This window comes from Oncorhynchus keta, chromosome 23, assembly GCF_023373465.1.
Source record: "Oncorhynchus keta strain PuntledgeMale-10-30-2019 chromosome 23, Oket_V2, whole genome shotgun sequence".
NCBI lineage: Eukaryota > Metazoa > Chordata > Actinopteri > Salmoniformes > Salmonidae > Oncorhynchus > Oncorhynchus keta.
This window is the reverse complement of record NC_068443.1, coordinates 7,706,450-7,728,381: the sequence shown is the minus strand read 5'-3', so window position 1 is coordinate 7,728,381 and position 21,932 is coordinate 7,706,450. Positions and strand designations below refer to the sequence as shown.

The following is a 21,932-nucleotide window of genomic DNA, read 5'->3' as shown; positions in this document are numbered from 1 at the left end:
CTGGGGAGACCCACTGGGCCCACCCACTGGGGAGGGCCCACCCACTGGCCCCCACCCACTGGGGAGAAAGGCCCACCCACTGGGGAGACGGGCCCACCCACTGGGGAGACAGGCCCAGTCAATCATAATGAGTTTTTCCCCACAAAAAGGGCTTTATATTACAGACAGAAATACTCCTCAGACATACACACCCCCATTGGTGTGATCACCTTTGGTCGGTTATGATAACATTGTTGCACAGATGCATTGCAAATAGTTGTATTTCAGTCTTTGACTAATACTGTTCTGTACTATTGTCATGTTTCATGTGGACCTCAGGAAGAGTAACTGATGGGGATCCTAATAAATACCAAACAGGACATACAGTGATGAGCACAGTGAAAAAGAAGACCGAAGGGAATTGACAACTATTAGAAACATGGAAATCACTTGCAAACCCCTTGCGCAACGAGACAATGGCATGCTGTAAATGACATGTGGAAAGTTTCAAGTTCCTGAGCATACACATCACACACTGAAATGGTCCACCCACACAGACAGTGTGGTGAAGAAGGCGCAACAGCGCCTCTTCAACCTCAGGAGGCTGAAGAAATTTGGCCTGTCACTCAAAACCCTGACAAACTTTTACAGATGCACAATCGAGAGCATCCTGTCGGGCTGTATCATAGCCTGGTACGGCAACTGCTCCGCCCACAACCGTAAGGATCTCCAGAGGGTGGTGCGCTCTGCACAACGCATCACCAGGGGCAAACTACCTGCCTTCCATGACACCTACAGCACTGGAAGGCCATAAAGATCATCAAGGACAATAACCACCCGCGCCACTGCCTGTTCACACCGCTATGATCCAGAAGGCGAGGTCAGTACAGGTGCATCAAAGCTGGGACCGAGAGACTGAAACACAGCTACTATCTCCAGGCCATCAGACTGCTAAACAGCAATGGCTAACTTAGAGAGGCTGCTGCCTACATTTAACAAATGGATCACTAGTCACGTTATACAATGCCACTCTAAATAATGCCACTTTAATATTGTTTACATATCTTACATTACTCATATCACATGTAAATACTGTACTCTATACCATCTACTGCATCTTGCCTATACCGCTATGCCATTGCTCATCCATATACTCATATGTACATATTCTCATTCACCCCTTTACATTTGTGTGTATTAGGTAGTTATTGGTAAATTGTTAGATTACTTGTTAAATATTACTACACTGTCGGAAATAGAAGCACAAGCATTTCGCTACACTCGCATTAACATCTGCTAAGCATGTGTATGTGACCGAATAACATTTGATTTGATTTAAAATATGCGCAGGCTAAATTGCTTATGTTGTTGAATTGCTACATTTAAATATGAGTTACTACATTACATTATTTTTTATTCGCCCTAAATGTACATTGAAGTATTATTTGCAGTTGTCACTATGACAATGAACACACCCTGAAAGCACTGAAGGGTCTGAACCAGTATCTGTGCGCTAGAGATCTCATGAATGGTCTAGATTTACCCCCTTATTAATAGGCAGATTGCAGTAGGATGCGTTGATTGACAGGTGTAGGACAGTAGAACCATAAACTGTCCTGTAATGTGGATGCCCACCAACGTTTTATAGTTAATCGTTATAGTTATTGGTGGATGGGCAGACGTAAACCAAGACACAACACAAATAATGCTATTATCACAACAGAACTAGCCTACTAGTAAGTCTAGCTAACGTTGGCGAACGTGACTGAAATTAATATACATTAACACTTATGAACTTACATTTCTTTAATTGACTTTTATACACTACAAATTGATTATCAAATCATTTACTCTGGCAAGTTTGCCATCAGCGAGCTGCAGTATGGGAGAAAAGCTGAAGTCGAATCTATCACTTCCGTTGTTTTGCTGTGTCCATAGCAACGTTCGAAAATGGGGTGGAGTCAATGCGCATTGGGTTGTCAACTAGTGATGTCATTCTAGAACTATCCACAGCTGTGCTTGGAATGATCCTTGACGTCTGTCATCTCAGTCTGTGACCATGGAAACGAGATGATTGAGAAATGATGCAGTTTTTTCTTCAATCACAACAATCTCTCCACATCAGGACATATGCACAGGTACTGTGAGAGTTTGAAAGTTACATAGTTAATTAAGTTTAGGTTCAATATTAATGTGCAAATAGTTAGCCCTATGCACAGAATTGGATTGGCATAGCCTAGCCTGTAACATTTCTCTCGGCTTACAGTAGCTTGCTTAACAATTTTCATAAATAACATTAGCTGTTGAAGTAAACAGAAAATAATTAGGCCTAGCTTTCCAACTGTCAAACTTTCCAATTGAATTGTAATTTAAAAAGTAATTTCTGTGCATTCATTCAGATAATTGGACAGACTGACTGACAGTGAAACATGGAGTGCCATAGTAGTCCACCTGTAGAGCAGAGGGAGCCACTGGCCAAGAAGGCTGGTGGGCACCAGAGAGACTTTAAGATGGTGAGGGTAGACAAGAGGAGAAAACACTCAGCCCAGGGGGATATGGACATAGCCAGGAGCATGAGTGGCCTGGTGAGAGGCCTCAGTGCAGAGCATGGCTGTGGGGACACCATCAACCAGCCAGTGGGCCTCAGGAGGAGCAGAGCTGGGGGGCAGGAGACCTGTCGGGGTCCCGACCCTGCCCGAGTCACCATCCTGAGGAGGGAACCCGTGGCCCCTGGGGCCGGGAGTTCTGAGGGGAGGACAGTGGACAGGGCGACAGGGATTGGCCGTGAGCTGCGTTGCAAGAGCACAGAGGCCTTGGGTGAGCAGTCCACAGTGGTGATCAAGCTGCCTGGAGGAGGAAGGACAGAGATACAGGCAAAAAGAGCCAACACCCCAGGCAGGGGTGTAGGGGGGGCTCCGCTGAAGCGGAGGGAGGAGTGGACCCCATACACCTCCCACCCTGCCCTGTCCCAGGCCATTGGAACCAGTAGGGAGAACCAGGAGGGAGAGGCTCATCAGCAGAGCTCCATGAAGGGACAAGACAAGAGAGCCCTGGCGCCTATGCCTCAAGGTGGGGGACGGCAGAGGGGCCTCAGGGGGGTCGACACGGTACGCTGGTACAGCAACTTGCCCCTGCATGCCGACAGAGGCCCCATGCCGTTCCGTCGGAAGAAGAGCGTGAGCATGACGGGCAGCGTGTCGTGGGCTGACGACCAGTACTGGGCATGCTGGGACGGCTGGGACGAGGTCATCATCTGGGGGGACGAGGGGAAGAAGGAGGAGAGGAGGGGGAGGCAGAAGGATGAAGAGGAGAGGAAGGGGAGGCAGAAGGGTGAGGAGGAGAGGAGGGGGAGGCAGAAGGGTGAGGAGGAGAGGAGGGGGAGGCAGAAGGGTGAGGAAAGGGGGAAGAAGGAGAGGAGGGGGAACAGTGGACAGATGGAGGGCCATGGAGAGAAGGACCAGTGGAGGAAGTAGACTCAGAAACAGACAGGAAGTCAGTGATGGAGAAGTAGGGAGGACACCACCTATGCCTCACAGTATTTATCACTTGTCCTGCAGTCTGCTACTGAAGTTCCAAGAAAACCCTTTTCATACTAGAGTAGAAAATAAACAGATGGCTATCTTTTTGAAACTGTTCTGACGGCTTTGATATTTGTTAGTAAGGATTCCAATGAGACCAAGCAGTACAGAAATGTAATGTGCAGTGGTGTCTGAGCCAAGTCTGGAGGTTTATATAGCACTCGGCTTCTCTGATCTGCTGATAAACCATCAGATGACAGTTGGGTTTTGTTTACTTTTTATAGGTCAGCTGTGTGTGTGTGTGTGTTGCACAAAAACACTTGTCACTACTGACCAATAACCTTTTTTCTTGTCACAAACAGACACCAATGCAACAACACCTGAATTAGTATTATTGAGTAGAAAACAAATATGTGGATCTATTGTGTAATATGGTGGAACTTGTTTTGCAGTAACCAGAACTGTGTAAAGATGACCCTGAACTGACATTGGACTGCACTGCCCCGTGTGGTAAAAATCAGACACTGCAGGCTATGAATTGGTTTGGTTGGTACTGTATGCATTTTGAAACCTCTTGTTTCCCCCTTCCATTTACACTGTAATGTCCAAACTATTTCAAGACTCTTTCTATACGATGCAATGTGTGGGGTCAAAAGCAACACAGTGTATGTATGATATGGCAGACGTGTTGTTGCCTACCCTTACCACCTGGGGGCGGCCCGTCAGGAAGTCCAGGATCCAGTTGCAGAGGGAGGTGTTTAGTCCCAGTGTCCTTAGCTTAATGCTGGTCACTATGGTGTTGAAAGCTGAGCTGTAGTCTATGAACAGCATTCTCACATAAATGGTCCTATTGTCCAGGTGGGAAAGGGCAGTGTGGAGTGCAATTGAAATTGGTTGAATTGCTGCAAATAAACCACTACTAAAGGACTTGCTTAGGCCAAGAAACACGAGCAATGGACATTAGACTGGTGGAAATCTGTCCTTTGGTCTGATGAGTCCAAATTAGCAATTTTTGGTTCCAACCGCCGTGTCTTTGTGAGACGCTGAGTAGGTGAACGGATGATCTTTGTATGTGTGGTTCCCACCGTGATGCATGGAGGAGGTGTGAATGTGATGGTGTAGGGGGGCTTTGCTGGTGACACTGTCAGTGATTTATTTAAAATTCAAGGCACAGTTAACCAGCATGGCTACAACAGCATTCTGCAGCAATACACCATCCCATCAGGTTTGGGCTTCGTGGGACTATCATTTGTTTTTCAACAGGACAATGACCCAACACACCTCCAGGCTGTGTAAGGACTATTTGACCATGAAGGAGAGTGATGGAGCGCTGTATCAGATGACCCCCACAATCACCCAACCTCAACCCAGTTGAGATGGTTTGGGATGAGTTGGACCACAGAGTGAAGGAAAAGCAGCCAACAAGTGCTCAACATATGTGGGAACTCCTTCAAAATGGTTGGAAATGCATTACAGGTGAAGCTGGTTGAGAGAATGCCAAGTGTGCAAAGCTGTCAAGGCTACTTTGAATATAAAATATATTTTGATTTGTTTAACACTTTTTTGGTTACTACATGATTCCATAGGTGTTATTTCATAGTTTTGAGGTCTTCACTATTATTCTACAATGTAGAAAATAGTAAACTTAAAAGAAAAATCCTTGAATGAGTCGGTGTCCAAACCTTTGACTGGTACTGTATATTGATTACACAAAGACCTCACTCTGAGATCAATTGTACACACATACCACATCCTGACGTAATAAACTACACAGTAAAACAATAACAGACGCACGAGGAGAGAGACAGAGACAGAGCGTTGTCATGTTGCACCACACTGCTTTATTTATCTAGAGCAGACAGTTTGATATCAATGGGCCAAGCTCCTCCTCCTCCTCCTCCTCCTTCTCCTACTGTGCATCTGATACGGAGAGGAAAGACCAAGTGCTGCTGGTCGATCACAAGTCCAAATGATTATTAGTATGATTTCTGGATTAGAAACAATAAACATAAAAGACAAACATGTAAACAGACCGGAAATACCTCATGAAACACAATGTCAACAACTATGTAGAAAAAAACCATCAATAATATATTTATATATATATATTTTCTATACCCACTAAAATATACCAAAAGAAGCATCTATTGGTCATCTGAGGAACTCTTTTTTTGTAAAAATGTTTTTTTTTCTCCCCCCCTCAGATTTTTTAAATATCCTTCAGCTGTAAATGTGAAAACTCAAAATGAGAAAATGAAACCTAAATAAATAAAAAAATATATAACCAAAGAAATATGTTAATTCTTTATGTGATGTTTGTAATACTGCAGAGTGTGAGGAGAGATGACAACAAGCTTCTCCAGTGGATCGATAAAGTTTGTTCGAAGATTCGAAAATGGATTTGACACATTCATCAATCCAGAAGTTAGCTAGTTCTCAAGTCTCAGAAAGTCTGTCGTTCCTTGACAACTTGAGAGTACAAAGACACAGCTCCATGACATTCGATGCAGGTCACAGACAGACACAGCTCCATGACATTCGATGCAGGTCACAGACAGACACACAGCTCCATGACATTCGATGCAGGTCACAGACAGACAGCTCCATGACATTCGATGCAGGTCACAGACAGACACACAGCTCCATGACATTCGATGCAGGTCACAGACAGACACACAGCTCCATGACATTCGATGCAGGTCACAGACAGACACAGCTCCATGACATTCGATGCAGGTCACAGACAGACACACAGCTCCATGACATTAGATGCAGGTCACAGACAGACACACAGCTCCATGACATTAGATGCAGGTCACAGACAGACACACAGCTCCATGACATTAGATGCAGGTCACAGACAGACACACAGCTCCATGACATTAGATGCAGGTCACAGACAGACACACAGCTCCATGACATTCGATGCAGGTCACAGACAGACAGACACACAGCTCCATGACATTAGATGCAGGTCACAGACAGACACACAGCTCCATGACATTAGATGCAGGTCACAGACAGACACACAGCTCCATGACATTAGATGCAGGTCACAGACAGACACACAGCTCCATGACATTAGATGCAGGTCACAGACAGACACACAGCTCCATGACATTAGATGCAGGTCACAGACAGACACACAGCTCCATGACATTAGATGCAGGTCACAGACAGACACACAGCTCCATGACATTAGATGCAGGTCACAGACAGACACACAGCTCCATGACATTAGATGCAGGTCACAGACAGACACACAGCTCCATGACATTAGATGCAGGTCACAGACAGACACACAGCTCCGTGACATAAGATGCAGGTTACAGACAGAGATAAAAGGGCACTTTTACACTGAGCGACACCATGGGGGACCTCCATGGCCCAGGGAGACCTAGGGACCCAGCGAGGGCTGAGCTGCCCAGGGAGAGAGCCTCAGGTTGGGGAAGGGACAGTCTGGAAAGTCCTGGGGTTAGCAGCCTTCAGGTTGACCCAAAGTTTAATTATTTTCACAGTTGATTTCTACCTCTGCCACACATTCGTGGAAACTTGGCAATATTAAAAAAAGAAAAAAAAGATTGAGGACAAGAGAGAAGCAGTAGAGAGGGAGGTTCGTCTTTCTTGAATACAAAAAGTGTACGTGTGGTTGGTTGTATGTTCTCTCCTGGTTGACATTGGACAACATGGCTACATACTGTAGTGTAATAAGGGTGGCATCTTGACAACAGAGAGCAATAATGTCCTTGAGATGTGTACTTCCAGGAGGCCTCTGAACAAGTGAAAAAAGTGATCATCTATACAAAACAACAAAACTATATTCATATCAATTCATCTGTGTGAGAGAAAGACATGGGGATAATGTTCTGTTAGGAGGGACTAGACCCTTACCCAATATAATGTTCTGTTAAGAGGGACTAGACCCTTACCCATATAATGTTCTGTTAGGAGGGACTAGACCCGTACCCAATATAATGTTCTGTTAGGAAGGACTAGACCCTTTACCCAATATAATGTTCTGTTAAGAGGGACTAGACCCTTACCCAATATAATGTTCTGTTAGGAGGGACTAGACCCTTACCCAATATAATGTTCTGTTAGGAGGGACTAGACCCTTACCCAATATAATGTTCTGTTTGAAGGGACTAGACCCTTACCCAATATAATGTTCTGTTAGGAGGGACTAGACCCTTACCCCATTTAAATGTTCTGTTAGGGGGACTAGACCCCTACCCCAATATAATGTTCTGTTAGGAGGGACTAGAACCGTACCCCATATAATGTTCTGTTAGGTAGGACTAGATAGACCCTTACCCCATATAATGTTCTGTTAGGAGGGATTAGACCCGTACCCCTTATTATGTTCTGTTAGGAGGGACTAGACCCTTACCCATATAATGTTCTGTTAGGAGGGACTAGACCGAGGGTGGGCAATTCCAGTCCTCGTGGGCCTGATAGGTGTCAAAGTTTTGCCCCAGCTAACACACCTGACTCCAATAATCAACGAATCATGATCTTCAGTTTAGAACGCAATTTGATTAATCAGCTGTGTTTGATAGGATGGAGGTAAAAGTATGACACCAATCAGGCCCCAGAGGACTAGAGTTGCAAACCCCTGGACTAGACCCTTACCCCCATATAATGTTCTGTTAGGAGGGACTAGACCCTTACCCCCATATAATGTTCTGTTAGGAGGGACTAGACCGAGGGAGGGCTAGTGTTTGTTGTCCGTTAGTCTTTCCCCCGTTCATGTGTGTGTACAGGATGTGTTCCTCGTAGTTGTTTTGTCTCAACCCCAGTGACGAACCCGCCTCGTCCCGCTCAGAGCTGTGGTCCCCTCTCTGGGAGTAGGAGGAACTGTGGTCCCCTCTCTGGGAGTAAGATGAACTGTGGTCCCCTCTCTGGGAGTAAGAGGAACTGTGGTCCCCTCTCTGGGAGTAAGAGGATGGGTCTAGGGGAATGCTCTCCATGTTGTCCATGTCCAGGTCAAAGTCCTCCTGCTCCGGAGGCTTGTTCTCCTGGCTATAGTAGAAGGAGACCTCCTGGAAGGACTGGTGAAGGTCCTTGTGGAGCATCTCAATGATCTCCTGGAAGCTGGGACGCAGCTTGGGGTTGTACTGCCAGCACATTGACATCAGATTGTGTCTGAGGAGAGAAGAGGAGGTGGAGGAAGAGAGGAGAGAAGAGGAGGAAGAAGAGAGGAGAAGGAGGAAGAGCAGAAGGTGGAGAGAAGAAGCAGAGAAGACAAGGAGGACAAGGAGAGAAGGAGGAGAGGAGACAATATAAATATCCCCAATATCATGATCACCAATATCCCCAGTATCATGATCACCAATATCCACAGTATCATGATCACCAATATCCCCTAAATCATGATCACCAATATCCCCAGTATCATGATCACATTACATTACATTTAAGTCATTTAGCAGACGCTCTTATCCAGAGCGACTTACAAATTGGTGCATTCACCTTATGACATCCAGTGGAACAGTCACTTTACAATAGTGCATCTAAATCTTAAAGGGGGGTGAGAAGGATTACTTATCCTATCCTAGGTATTCCTTAAAGAGGTGGGGTCACCAATATCCTCAGTATCATGATCGCCAATATCCACAGTATCATGATCGCCAATATTCCCAGTATCATGATCACCAATATCCCCAGTATCATGATCACCAATATCCCCAGTATTATGATCACCAATATCCCCAGTATCATGATTCCCAGTATCATGATCACCAATGTCCCCAGTATCATGATCACCAATATCCCCAGTATCACGATCACCAATATCATGATTCCTAATATCTGCAGTTTCATGATCATCAATATCCCCAGTTTCATGATCACCAATATCCCCAGTTTCATGATCACCAATATTCCCAGTATCATGATCACCAATATCCCCAGTTTCATGATCACCAATATCCCCAGTTTCATGATCACCAATATTCCTAATATCCCCAGTTTCACGATCACCAATATCATGATCACCAATATCATGATCACCAATATCATGATCACCAATATCATGATCACCAATATCATGATCACCAATATCATGATCACCAATATCATGATCACCAATATCATGATCACCAATATCATGATCACCAATATCATGATCACCAATATCCCCAGTATCATGATCCCCAATATCCCCTAAATCATGATCGCCAATATCCCCTAAATCATGATCACCAATATCACGATCACTAATATTCCTAATATCCCCTGTATCATCACCAATATCCCCAAAATCATGATCACTAATTTCCCCAATATCATGACCACCAATATCCCCAGTATCATGATCACCAATATTCCTAATATCCCCAGTATCATGATCACCAATATCATGATCACCAATATCCCCAGTATCATGATCCCCAATATCATGATCACCAATATCCCCAATATCATGATCAGCAATATCATGATCAGCAATATCCCCAATATCATGAACACCAAAGAAGAGTGATTGTTCTAACGTTGTCATCTATACATGGTCTTCCCATCCCACAATGACCACGACTACACCATCGATATCTACAGTGTGATATCATTGAGCTGGACTATACAGGCACTGTATCATTTATAACATTGATCTAGAGGTGAGACTTACAGCCGGTCAGCACAGTTGTCTGGTCGGTCCAGATATCCTCCATCCATGACGAACTTCAGGACCTGCTCGTTAGACAGGCCCTGGTACGGCTGCTCTGCTAGGGTACTGATCTCCCACAACACCACCCCAAATGACCTGGGACGGACACACACACAAGTGGCAAGGAAAAACTCCATAGGTGGATAGGTCGGGAAAAACTTTGAGGAACCAGTTAGCAGGTTCACACTCTCACAGACAGCAACAGAGACAGACAGCAACAGAGAGACAGACACACAGAGAGACAGACACACAGAGAGACAGACACACAGAGAGACAGACACACAGAGAGACAGACACACAGAGAGACAGACACACAGAGAGACAGACAGCAACAGAGAGACAGACACACAGAGAGACAGACAGCAACAGAGAGAGACACACAGAGAGACAGACAGCAACAGAGAGACAGACAGCAACAGAGAGACAGACACACAGAGAGACAGACACACAGAGAGACAGAGAGACAGAGAGAGAGACAGACAGAGACAGAGAGACGTACAGAGACACACAGAGACAGACTGCGACAGAGAGACAGACAGACAGCGACAGAGACAGACAGAGACACAGACACAGAAAGAGAGACAGACAGACACACAGAAAGACAGAGAGACAGAAAGCGACAGCGAGACAGACAACGACAGAGAGCGACAGAGAGACAGACAGATGCACAGAGACACACAGATACAGACACACAGACACAGAGAGACCGACAGAAAGAAAGAGAGACAGACAGACACACAGAGACACACAGACAGATAGAGACACAAAGAGACAGACAGAGACACAGAGAGACAGACAGACAGAGACACAGACACACAGAGACAGACAGAAAGACAGACAGACACACACAGACAGAGACACAGACACAGAGAGACAGACACAGAGAGACAGACAGAGACACAGACACACAGAGACACACAGACAGATAGAGACACAGACAGACAGACAGAGACACAGACAGACAGAGACACAGACAGAGAGACAGTCACGTATCCTCACCAGCAGTCAGAGTGTGCGGTGAACACTCCATCCTTTAGAGACTCAGGAGCCATCCAGCGGACAGGAAGAAGACCCTTCCCTCCCTTACGGTAGTAGTCCGTCTCATAGATGTCTCTGGTCATACCAAAGTCTGAGGGTTCAGTAGAGAATAGATTTTATTATTATCCCAGAACAGAAACCTGCTTTGCAACAGGCTGTCAACAATTCAAACAGACATTTAGAGAAAGGAGAGAAAATACAAATGACCTATATGAAAAGGCTAATACAGTTGAAGTCAGAAGTTTACATACACCTTAGCCAAATACATTTAAACTCAGTTTTTCAAAATTTCTAACATTTAATCCTAGTAAAAATTCCATGTCTTTGGTCAGTTAGGATCATCACTGGATTTTAAGAATGTGAAATGTCAGAATGATAGTAGAGAGAATGATTTATTTCAGCTTTTATTTCTTTCATCACATTCCCAGTGGGTCAGAGTTTACATACACTCAATTAGTATTTGGTAGCATTGCCTTTAAATGGTTTAAATTGGGTCAAACATTTTGTGTAGCCTTCCACAAGCTTCCCACAATAGGTTGGGTGAATTTTGGCCCATTCCTCCTGACAGAGCTGGTGTAACTGAGTCAGGTTTGTGGGCCTCCTTGCTCACACACACTTTTTCAGTTCTGCCCACACATTTTCTATAGGATTGAGGTCAGGGCTTTGTGATGGCCACTCCAATACCCTGACTTGGTTGTCCTTAAGCCATTTTGCCACAACTTTGGAAGTATGCTTGGGGTCATTGTCCATTTGGAAGACCCATTTGCGACCAAGCTTTAACTTCCTGACTGATGTCTTGAGATGTTGCTTCAATATATCCACATCATTTTCCTGCCTCATGATGCCATCTATTATGTGAAGTGCACTAGTCCCTCCTGCAGCAAAGCACCCCCACAGCATGATGCTGCAACCCCCGTGCTTCACGGTTGGGATGGTGTTCTTCGGCTTGCAAGCCTCCCCCTTTTCCCTCCAATGGTCATTATGGCCAAACAGTTATATTTTTATTTCATCAGACCAGAGGACATTTCTCCAAAAATCTTTGTCCCCATGTGCAGTAGCAAACCGTAGTCTGGCATTTTCATGGCGGTTTTGGAGCAGTGGCTTCTTCCTTGCTGAATGGCCTTTCAGATTATGTCGATATAGGAGTCGTTTTACTGTGGATATAGATACTTTTGTACCTGTTTCCTCCAGCATCTTCACAAGGTCCTTTGCTGTTGTTCTGGGATTGATTTGCACTTTTCGCACCAAAGTACGTTCCTCTCTAGGAGACAGAATGCGTCTCCTTTCTGAGTGGTATGATGGCTGCGTGGTCCCATGGTGTTTATAGTTGCATACTATTGTTTGTACAGATGAATGTGGCTCCTTCAGGCGTTTGGAAATTGCTCCCAAGGATGAACCAGACTTGTGGAGGTATACAATTCTTTTTCTGTGGTCTTGGCTGATTTATTTTGGTTTTCCCATAATGTCAAGCAAAGAGGCACTGAGTTTGAATGTAGGCCTTGAAATACATCCACAGGTACACCTCCAATTGACTCAAATTATGTCAATTAGCCTATCAGAAGCTTCTAAAGCCATGACATCATTTTCTGGACTTTTCCAAGTTGTTTAAAGGCACAGTCAACTTAGTGTATGTAAACTTCTGACCCACTGGAATTGCGATAAAGTGAATTAATCTGTAAACAATTGTTGGAAAAATGACTTGTGTCATGCACAAAGTAGCTGTCCTAACGGACTTGCCAAAACTACAGTTTGTTAACAAGAAATTTGTGGAGTGGTTGAAAAACGAGTTTTAATGACTCCAACCTAAGTGTATGTAAACTTCTGACTTCTGAGAAATTACAGGCGAGAATCTTTATTATCCCAGTTGGGAAATGTACTTTGCAGGAGGCAGTTAAACATGCATATAGATGTATTTAAAAGGATTACATTGTATATGTGAGGGAGTGAGTTCCCATACCTACTATCTTGATATGTGTGTCTGGATCTGTTTAACTATACCGGACCACACAAGTGCCCACAACAATAGTAAACAAACAAAAATTGGACCAACTGGGGACATGTTGTTAATCCCCACAAGGTCATATGCTATATCTGGGGGGGTTAGGGTTAAGGTTAGGGTTAGTGTTAGGGGCTAGGGACAGTTTTTGGGACCAAGGTTAGGGGCTAGGGTCAGTTTTAGGGTTAGGGGCTAGGGTTAGGGGCTAGGGTTAGTTTTAGGTTTAGGGGCTAGGGTCAGTTTTAGGGTTAGGGGCTAGGGTTAGGGACTAGGGTTAGTTTTAGGGTTGGGGGCTAGGCGAGGTTTTAGAGTTAGGGACTAGGGTCAATTTTAGGGTAAGGGACTAGGGTTAGTTTTAGGGTTAGGCGCTAGGGTCAGTTTTAGGGTTAGAGGCTAGGGTCAGTTTTAGGGTTAGGGGCTAGGGTCAGTTTTAGGGTTAGGGGCTAGGGTCAGTTTTAGGGTTAGGGGCTAGGGTCAGTTTTAGGGTTAGGAGCTAGGGTCAGTTTTAGGGTTAGGAGCTAGGGTCAGTTTTAGGGTTAGGAGCTAGGGTCAGTTTTAGGGTTAGGAGCTAGGGTCAGTTTTAGGGTTAGGAGCTAGGGTCAGTTTTGGGGTTAGGGGCTAGGGTCAGTTTTAGGGTTAGGAGCTAGGGTCAGTTTTAGGGTTAGGAGCTAGGGTCAGTTTTAGGGTTAGGAGCTAGGGTCAGTTTTAGGGTTAGGAGCTAGGGTCAGTTTTAGGGTTAGGGGCTAGGGTCAGTTTTAGGGTTAGGGGTTAGGGTCAGTTTTAGGGTTAGGAACAAGGGTCAGTTTTAGGGGCTAGGGTTAGGGACTATGGATATGGGCTAGGAGCTAGGGTTAGTTTTAGGGGCTAGGGTCAGTTTTAGGGGCTAGGGTCAGTTTTAGGGGCTATTGTTAGGGGCTAGGGTTAGGGACTAGGGTTATGGGCTAGGAGCTAGGGTTAGGTTTAGGACCATGGATAGGAGCTAGGGTTAGGTGTCGGGGTTAGGGGCTAGGAGCTAGGGTTAGGTGTAGGGGTTAGGGGCTAGGAGCTAGGGTTAGGTGTAGGGGTTAGGGTTATGGGTTAGGGGCTACGGTTAGGTGTAGGGGTTAGGGGCTACGGTTAGGTGTAGGGGTTAGGTGTAGGGGTTAGGGGCTACGGTTAGGTGTAGGGGTTAGGGTTATGGGTTAGGTGTAAGGGTTAGGGGCTACGGTTAGGTGTAGGGGTTAGGGGCTACGGTTAGGTGTAGGGGTTAGGGGCTAGGGTTAGGTGTAGGGGTTAGGGGCTACGGTTAGGTGTAGGGGTTAGGGGCTACGGTTAGGTGTAGGGGTTAGGGGCTAGAAGCTAGGGTTAGGTGTAGGGGCTACGGTTAGGTGTAGGGGCTAGGAGCTAGGGTTAGGTGTAGGGGTTAGGGGCTAGGAGCTAGGGTTAGGGGTTAGGGGCTACGGTTAGGTGTAGGGGTTAGGGGCTACGGTTAGGTGTAGGGGTTAGGGGCTAGGGTTAGAGGCAAGAGTGATTTGGGGGTTAAAGTTAGGGTTAAGTGTGAGTGTAGTCTACCTCCTATCTTGACAGTGAAGTCCTGCGCCACCATGCAGTTCCTAGCGGCCAGGTCTCTGTGGACAAACTTTTTGGCGTTGAGGTAGGCCATGCCGTCTGCTATCTCTGCTGTCATCTGGACCATCTCCCTCAGCGTGGGGGGCGGGCTCCCAGTAGGGTTATTCTGACAAGACATGTATTAATACTAGGGCTATTCTGCATAGATAACAACAGTTAGATGTTTTGGGGGGTATTTGTGATATAGTTCAATATGAGAAGGGATAGACGAGAGGGACACAGGGTGGATAGAGGAGAGGGATACAGGGTGGACAGAGGAGAAGGAGAGGGATACAGGGTGGACAGAGGAGAGGGATACAGGGTGGACAGAGGAGAGGGATACAGGGTGCCCAGAGGAGAAGGAGAGGGATACAGGTTGGATAGAGGAGAGGGATACAGGGTGGACAGAGGAGAGGGATACAGGGTGGATAGAGGAGAGGGATACAGGGTTGATAGAGGAGAGGGATACAGGGTTGATCGAGGAGAGGGATACAGGGTGGATAGAGGAGAGGGATACAGGGTAGATAGAGGAGAGGGATACAGGTTGGATAGAGTAGAGGGATACAGAAGGGATAGAGGAGAGGGATACAGGGTGAGGGATACAGGGTAGATAGAGGAGAGGGATACAGGGTGGATAGAGGAGAGGGATAGAGGAGAGGGATACAGGGTGCCCAGAGGAGAAGGAGAGGGATACAGGGTGAGGGATACAGGGTGGATAGAGAAGAGCGAAACAGGGTGGAGAGGGATACAGGGTGGAGATGGATACAGGGTGGAGATGGAAAGAGGGTGGAGATGGATACAGGGTGGAGATGGATGCAGGGTGGAGATGGATACAGGGTGGAGATGGATACAGGGTGGATAGAGGAGAGGGATACAGGGTGGAGATGGATACAGGGTGGAGATGGATACAGGGTGGAGATGGATACAGGGTGGATAGAGGAGAGGGATACAGGGTGGAGATGGATACAGGGTGGAGATGGATACAGGGTGGAGATGGATACAGGGTGGATAGAGGAGAGGGATACAGGGTGGAGATGGATACAGGTTGGATAGAGGAGAGGGATACAGGGTGGAGATGGATACAGGGTGGAGATGGATGCAGGGTGGAGATGGATACAGGGTGGAGATGGATACAGGGTGGAGATGGATGCAGGGTGGAGATGGATACAGGGTGGAGATGGATACAGGGTGGAGATGGATACAGGAAGGAGATGGATACAGGGTGGAGATGGAAAGAGGGTGGAGATGGATACAGGGTGGAGATGGATACAGGGTGGAGATGGATACAGGGTGGAGATGGATACAGGATGGAGATGGATACAGGGTGGATAGAGGAGAGGGATACAGGGTGGAGATGGATACAGGGTGGAGATGGATACAGGGTGGAGATGGATACAGGGTGGATAGAGGAGAGGGATACAGGGTGGAGATGGATACAGGTTGGATAGAGGAGAGGGATACAGGGTGGAGATGGATACAGGGTGGAGATGGATGCAGGGTGGAGATGGATACAGGGTGGAGATGGATACAGGGTGGAGATGGATGCAGGGTGGAGATGGATACAGGGAGGAGATGGATACAGGGTGGAGATGGATACAGGGAGGAGATGGATGCAGGGTGGAGATGGATACAGGGTGGAGATGGATGCAGGGTGGAGATGGATACAGGGTGGAGATGGATACAGGGTGGAGATGGATACAGGGTGGAGATGGAAAGAGGGTGGAGATGGATACAGGGTGGAGATGGATACAGGGTGGAGATGGATGCAGGGTGGAGATGGATACAGGGTGGAGATGGATACAGGGTGGAGATGGATACAGGAAGGAGATGGATACAGGGTGGAGATGGAAAGAGGGTGGAGATGGATACAGGGTGGAGATGGATACAGGGTGGAGATGGATACAGGGTGGAGATGGAAAGAGGGTGGAGATGGATACAGGGTGGAGATGGATACAGGGTGGAGATGGATACAGGAATGGATACAGGAAGGAGATGGATACAGGGTGGAGATGGAAAGAGGGTGGCGATGGATACAGGGTGGAGATGGATACAGGGTGGAGATGGAAAGAGGGTGGAGATGGATACAGGGTGGAGATGGATACAGGGTGGAGATGGATGCAGGGTGGAGATGGATACAGGGAGGAGATGGATGCAGGGAGGAGATGGATACAGGGTGGATAGAGGAGAGGGATACAGGGTGGAGATGGATACAGGGTGGAGATGGATGCAGGGTGGAGATGGATGCAGGGAGGAGATGGATACAGGGAGGAGATGGATGCAGGGTGGAGATGGATACAGGGTGGAGATGGATACAGGAAGGAGATGGATACAGGGTGGAGATGGAAAGAGGGTGGAGATGGATACAGGGTGGAGATGGATACAGGGTGGAGATGGAAAGAGGGTGGAGATGGATACAGGGTGGAGATGGAAAGAGGGTGGAGATGGATACAGGGTGGAGATGGATACAGGGTGGAGATGGATACAGGGTGGAGATGGATACAGGGTGGAGATGGAAAGAGGGTGGAGATGGATGCAGGGTGGAGATGGATACAGGGTGGAGATGGATGCAGGGTGGAGATGGATACAGGGTGGATAGAGGAGAGGGATACAGGGTGGATAGAGGAGAGGGATACAGGGTGGAGATGGATGCAGGGTGGAGATGGATGCAGGGTGGAGATGGATGCAGGGTGGAGATGGATGCAGGGTGGAGATGGATGCAGGGTGGAGATGGATGCAGGGAGGAGATGGATGCAGGGTGGAGATGGATGCAGGGTGGAGATGGATACAGGGTGGATAGAGGAGAGGGATACAGGGTGGAGATGGATACAGGGTGGAGATGGATGCAGGGTGGAGATGGATGCAGGGTGGAGATGGATGCAGGGTGGAGATGGATGCAGGGTGGAGATGGATACAGGGTGGAGATGGATACAGGGTGGATAGAGGAGAGCGATGCAGGGGAAGGCAGCTCTACCACTAGACTAGCCCTCAGGACAGGGATCCCAATAATATGTGTGTGTGTGTGTACCTCAGAGTCGGGGCGGAGGCAGCGCAGGTAGCTCTTCAGGTCGCCATGGGTCATCAGCTCCATGACAACTAGAGTGGGCTGGCCCTTAGAGACCACACCCATCAGACGCACCTGAAAAGGAAACATTTAGTTTCCATCGCTTGCTTTGATTCTTACACCTCGGTAGCTACTTTAAACAAAGATGTCTTGTGATCATCATGGTATGTGGTGTCACCTTCTATAGACTGTAGTTCTTTACACTGAAGCACCAAGTAAAGCCCTTCATGATGGCGGCCTTATTGAGGAACTCTCCTATCCCCCCTCTCTCTCTCTCTCTCTCTCTCTCTCTCTCTCTCTCTCTCTCTCTCTCTCTCTCTCTCTCTCTCTCTCTCTCTCTCTCTCTCTCTCTCTCTCTCTCTCTCTCTCTCTCTCTCTCTCTCTCTCTCTCTCTCTCTCTCTCTCTCTCTCTCTCTCTCTCTCTCTCTCTCTATCACTATCCTCTCTCACTATCTCTCTCTCTCACCATCCTCTCTCTCTCTATCACTATCCTCTCTCTCTCTATCACCATCCTCTCACTCTCTCCCACCACTCTCTCACCATCCTCTCTCTCTATCCTAGCCCTCTCTCTCTCTCCCACCACTCTCTCACCATCCTCTCTCTCTCTATCACTATCCTCTCTCTCTCTATCACCATCCTCTCTCTCTCTATCACCATCCTCTCTATCACCATCCTCTCTCTCTATCACTATCCTCTCTATCTCTATCACCATCCCCTCTCTCTCTATCACCATCCTCTCTCTCTATCACCATCCTCTCTCTCTCTATCACCATCCTCTCTCTCTCTCTATCGTCTCTCTTCATCCATCCATCTCTCTTACCACATGGTGGCAGGTGAAGCCCTTCATGACGGAGGCCTCGTTGAGGAACTCTATCCTCTCTCTCAGACTGGCCGACTCGTTGACCGTCTTCACTGCCACATGCGTCTCTGGCTCTCCCTTCACAATGTCCTTGGCGATGCCCTCGTAGACCATGCCGAACGAGCCCTGACCCAGCTCTCGTAGGATGTTAATCTTATCCCTGCCCACCTCCCAGTCATCTGGCTCGTACACTGGAGAGAACACACACAGTAAAAACTCCTGGGGCCGTAAGTACATTTTCTTACAGAATTCTGGTGTACGTGGAGACTCTAGGATTTGCGTGTGCAACACATGATTAGGATTTATCAAACTGTCGCACGTAAACATCCACATATTTTCATTTACGAATCAGAGTCATACTACATTTGTAAGGTTGTGAACGAGCTCCACAACCACGACTGGAAAATGCCCTCGATTCACTTTAAACAATTTTTCTTAACGATATTTGAAGGAAACCAGATCAAAGTATGAAATCAGATCAAAGCAAAAACCATTTTGTAGAAGCAAAATGGCTGTTGCTTTTACATTGATCAAGGTTGATCATAAAGTTACTGGCCCCCTCCCCCGTGTTAAATAACATCACCTTAACTCTCATTTTAATACAGAAATGGTAACTCGATATTCTCTTATCTAATTTAACTAAGTACCACTTTGTAACCAACATCGAAAAAGGCGTGTTTGCAGAGGGGAGTTGTTTACATAGCTAGATTGCCAAAATGTTACTGTCGGGTGTTAGCAAATATTAACAATTTCCCCTTTCATATGTGTCTGGTGTTAGTTAGTTACTGGCTAGCTAGGTCTTCATCTGTGTCTGGTGTTAGTTAGTTACTGGCTAGCTAGGTCTTCATCTGTGTCTGGTGTTAGTTAGTTACTGGCTAGCTAGGTCTTCTTCTGTGTCTGGTGTTAGCTAGTTACTGGCTAGCTCTGTGTCTGGTGTTAGCTGCTAGCTAGGTCTTCATCTGTGTCTGGTGTTAGCTGGCTAGTTACTGGCTTGCTAGGTCTTCATCTGTGTCTGGTGTTAGCTAGTTACTGGCTAGCTAGGTCTTCATCTGTGTCTGGTGTTAGCTAGTTACTGGCTTGCTAGGTCTTCATCTGTGTCTGGTGTTAGCTAGTTACTGGCTAGCTGGGTCTTCATCTGTGTCTGGTGTTAGCTAGTTACTGGCTAGCTAGGTCTTCATCTGTGTCTGGTGTTAGCTAGTTACTGGCTAGCTAGGTCTTCATCTGTGTCTGGTGTTAGCTAGTTACTGGCTAGCTAGGTCTTCATCTGTGTCTGGTGTTAGCTAGTTACTGGCTAGCTAGGTCTTCATCTGTGTCTGGTGTTAGCTAGTTACTGGCTAGCTGAGTCTTCATCTGTGTCTGGTGTTAGCTGGCTAGCTAGTTACTGGCTGGTGTTAGCTAGCTAGGTCTTCATCTGTGTCTGGTGTTAGCTAGTTACTGGCTAGCTGGGTCTTCATCTGTGTCTGGTGTTAGCTAGTTACTGGCGAGCTAGGTCTTCATCTGTGGTCTGGTGTGTCTAGCTATCTGTTACTGGCGAGCTAGGTCTTCATCTGTGTCTGGTGTTAGCTAGTTACTGGCTAGCTAGGTCTTCATCTGTGTCTGGTGTTAGCTAGTTACTGGCGAGCTAGGTCTTCATCTGTGTCTGGTGTTAGCTAGTTACTGGCTAGCTAGGTCTTCATCTGTGTTAGCTAGTTACTGGCTAGCTAGGTCTTCAGCCAGCATGGAACAAGAGGGTCTTTCAAAACTCAGACGCAGTTATCAAGTCAACACATAAGTCAGTGCTGTGGTGAACCGCATCATGCTAAATGGGAGATGTATAAAAAAAAAGTATATAGTGCCTTTGGAAAGTATTCAGACCCCTACACGTTTTCCACATTTTGTTACGTTACAGTCTTATTCTAAAATTGATTTAAATTGTTTTTCTCGCCATCAATCTACACACAATACCCCATAATGATAAAAAAAACTGAAATATCACATTTACAAGTATTCAGACCCTTTTCTCAGTACTTTGTTGAAGCACCTTTGGCAGCAATTACAGCATAGAGTCTTCTTGGGTATGACAATACATACTTGGCACACCTGTATTTTGGGGAGTTTCTCCCATTCATCTCTGCAGAACCTCTCAAGCTCTGTCAGGTAGGATGGGGAGTGTTGCTGCACAGCTATTTTCAGGTCTCTCCAGAGCTGTTCGATCGAGTTCAAGTCCGGGCTCCAGTTGGGCCACTCAAGGACATTCAGAGACTTGTCCCAAAGCCACTCCTGCGTTGTCTTGGCTGTGTGATTAAGGTCGTTGTCCTGTTGGAAGGTGAACCTTGGTCCCAGTCTGAGGTCCTGAGAGCTCTGGAGCAGGTTTTCATCAAGGATCACTCTGTACTTTGCTTCTTTCCCTCGATCCTGACCATTCTCCCAGTCCCTGTCGCTGAAGGGATGGTGCCAGGTTTCCTCCAGATGTGACGTTTGGCATTCAGGCCAAAGAGTTCAAATCTTGGTTTCATCAGACCAGAGAATCTTGTTTCTCATGGTCTGAGAGTCTTTAGCTGCCTTCTGGGCTGTCAGGTGCCTTTTACTGAGGAGTGGCTACCTTCTGGCCACTCAACCATAAAGGCCTGATTGGTGGAGTGCTGCAGAAATGGTTGTCCTTCTGGAAGGTTCTCCCATCTCCACAGAAGAACTCTGGAGCTCTGTCAGAGTGACGATTGGGTTTTTGGTCACCTCCCTGATTGCTCAGTTTATACAGGCAGCCAGCTCTAGGAAGAGTCTTGGTGGTTCCAAACTACAAACCTGTATTCACTTTGTCATTAAAGGATATTGTCAAATCAAATCAAAATGTATTTGTCACGTGCGCTGAATATAACAAGTGTAGACCTTACAGTGAAATGCTTACTTACAGGCTCTAACCAATAGTGCAAAAAAAGGTATTAGGTGAACAATAGGTAGGTAAAGAAATAAAACAGTAAAAAGACAGGCTATATACAGCAGCAAACCTATAAAAGTAGCGAGGCAACATACAGACACCGGTTAGTCAGGCTGATTGATGTAGTATGTACATGAATGTATAGTTAAAGTGACTATGCATATATGATAAACAGAGAGTTGCAGCAGTGTAAAAGGAGGGGTTGGGGTGGGGGGTGGCACACAATGCAAATAGTCCGGGTAGCCATTTGATTATCGGTTCAGGAGTCTTATGGCTTGGGGGTAAAAACTGTTGAGAAGCATTTTTGTCCTAG

At 46.6% G+C, this 21,932-nt stretch overlaps 1 protein-coding gene and 1 long non-coding RNA gene across 7 annotated transcripts in view; one reads left to right on the top strand and one right to left on the bottom strand.

The window, feature by feature from the left end:
- Positions 1-5,313: 5,313 nt before the first annotated feature.
- The window catches only part of LOC118402477 (insulin receptor-like), a 52,202-nt gene continuing 35,583 nt past the window's right edge, over positions 5,314-21,932 (bottom strand). For 5 of the 6 annotated variants that reach the window (XM_052476141.1, XM_052476142.1, XM_052476143.1 and 2 more), the window contains exons 15-20: positions 18,667-18,896; positions 17,811-17,921; positions 14,750-14,912; positions 11,164-11,293; positions 10,126-10,260; positions 5,314-8,642 (exon numbers count right to left, since the gene is read on the bottom strand). In XM_052476141.1, the coding sequence (XP_052332101.1) occupies positions 8,186-8,642; positions 10,126-10,260; positions 11,164-11,293; positions 14,750-14,912; positions 17,811-17,921; positions 18,667-18,896 (1,226 nt within the window). In that variant the 3' untranslated portion in view covers positions 5,314-8,185. The remainder of the gene's footprint in view (positions 8,643-10,125; positions 10,261-11,163; positions 11,294-14,749; positions 14,913-17,810; positions 17,922-18,666; positions 18,897-21,932) is intronic. The other variant, XM_052476146.1, reaches the window with a different exon arrangement.
- LOC127910933 (uncharacterized) lies at positions 18,914-21,736 on the top strand. Its single transcript, XR_008076859.1, has 4 exons — positions 18,914-19,588; positions 19,704-20,004; positions 20,109-20,194; positions 20,245-21,736. It is a non-coding gene; the product is annotated as an uncharacterized LOC127910933 (long non-coding RNA).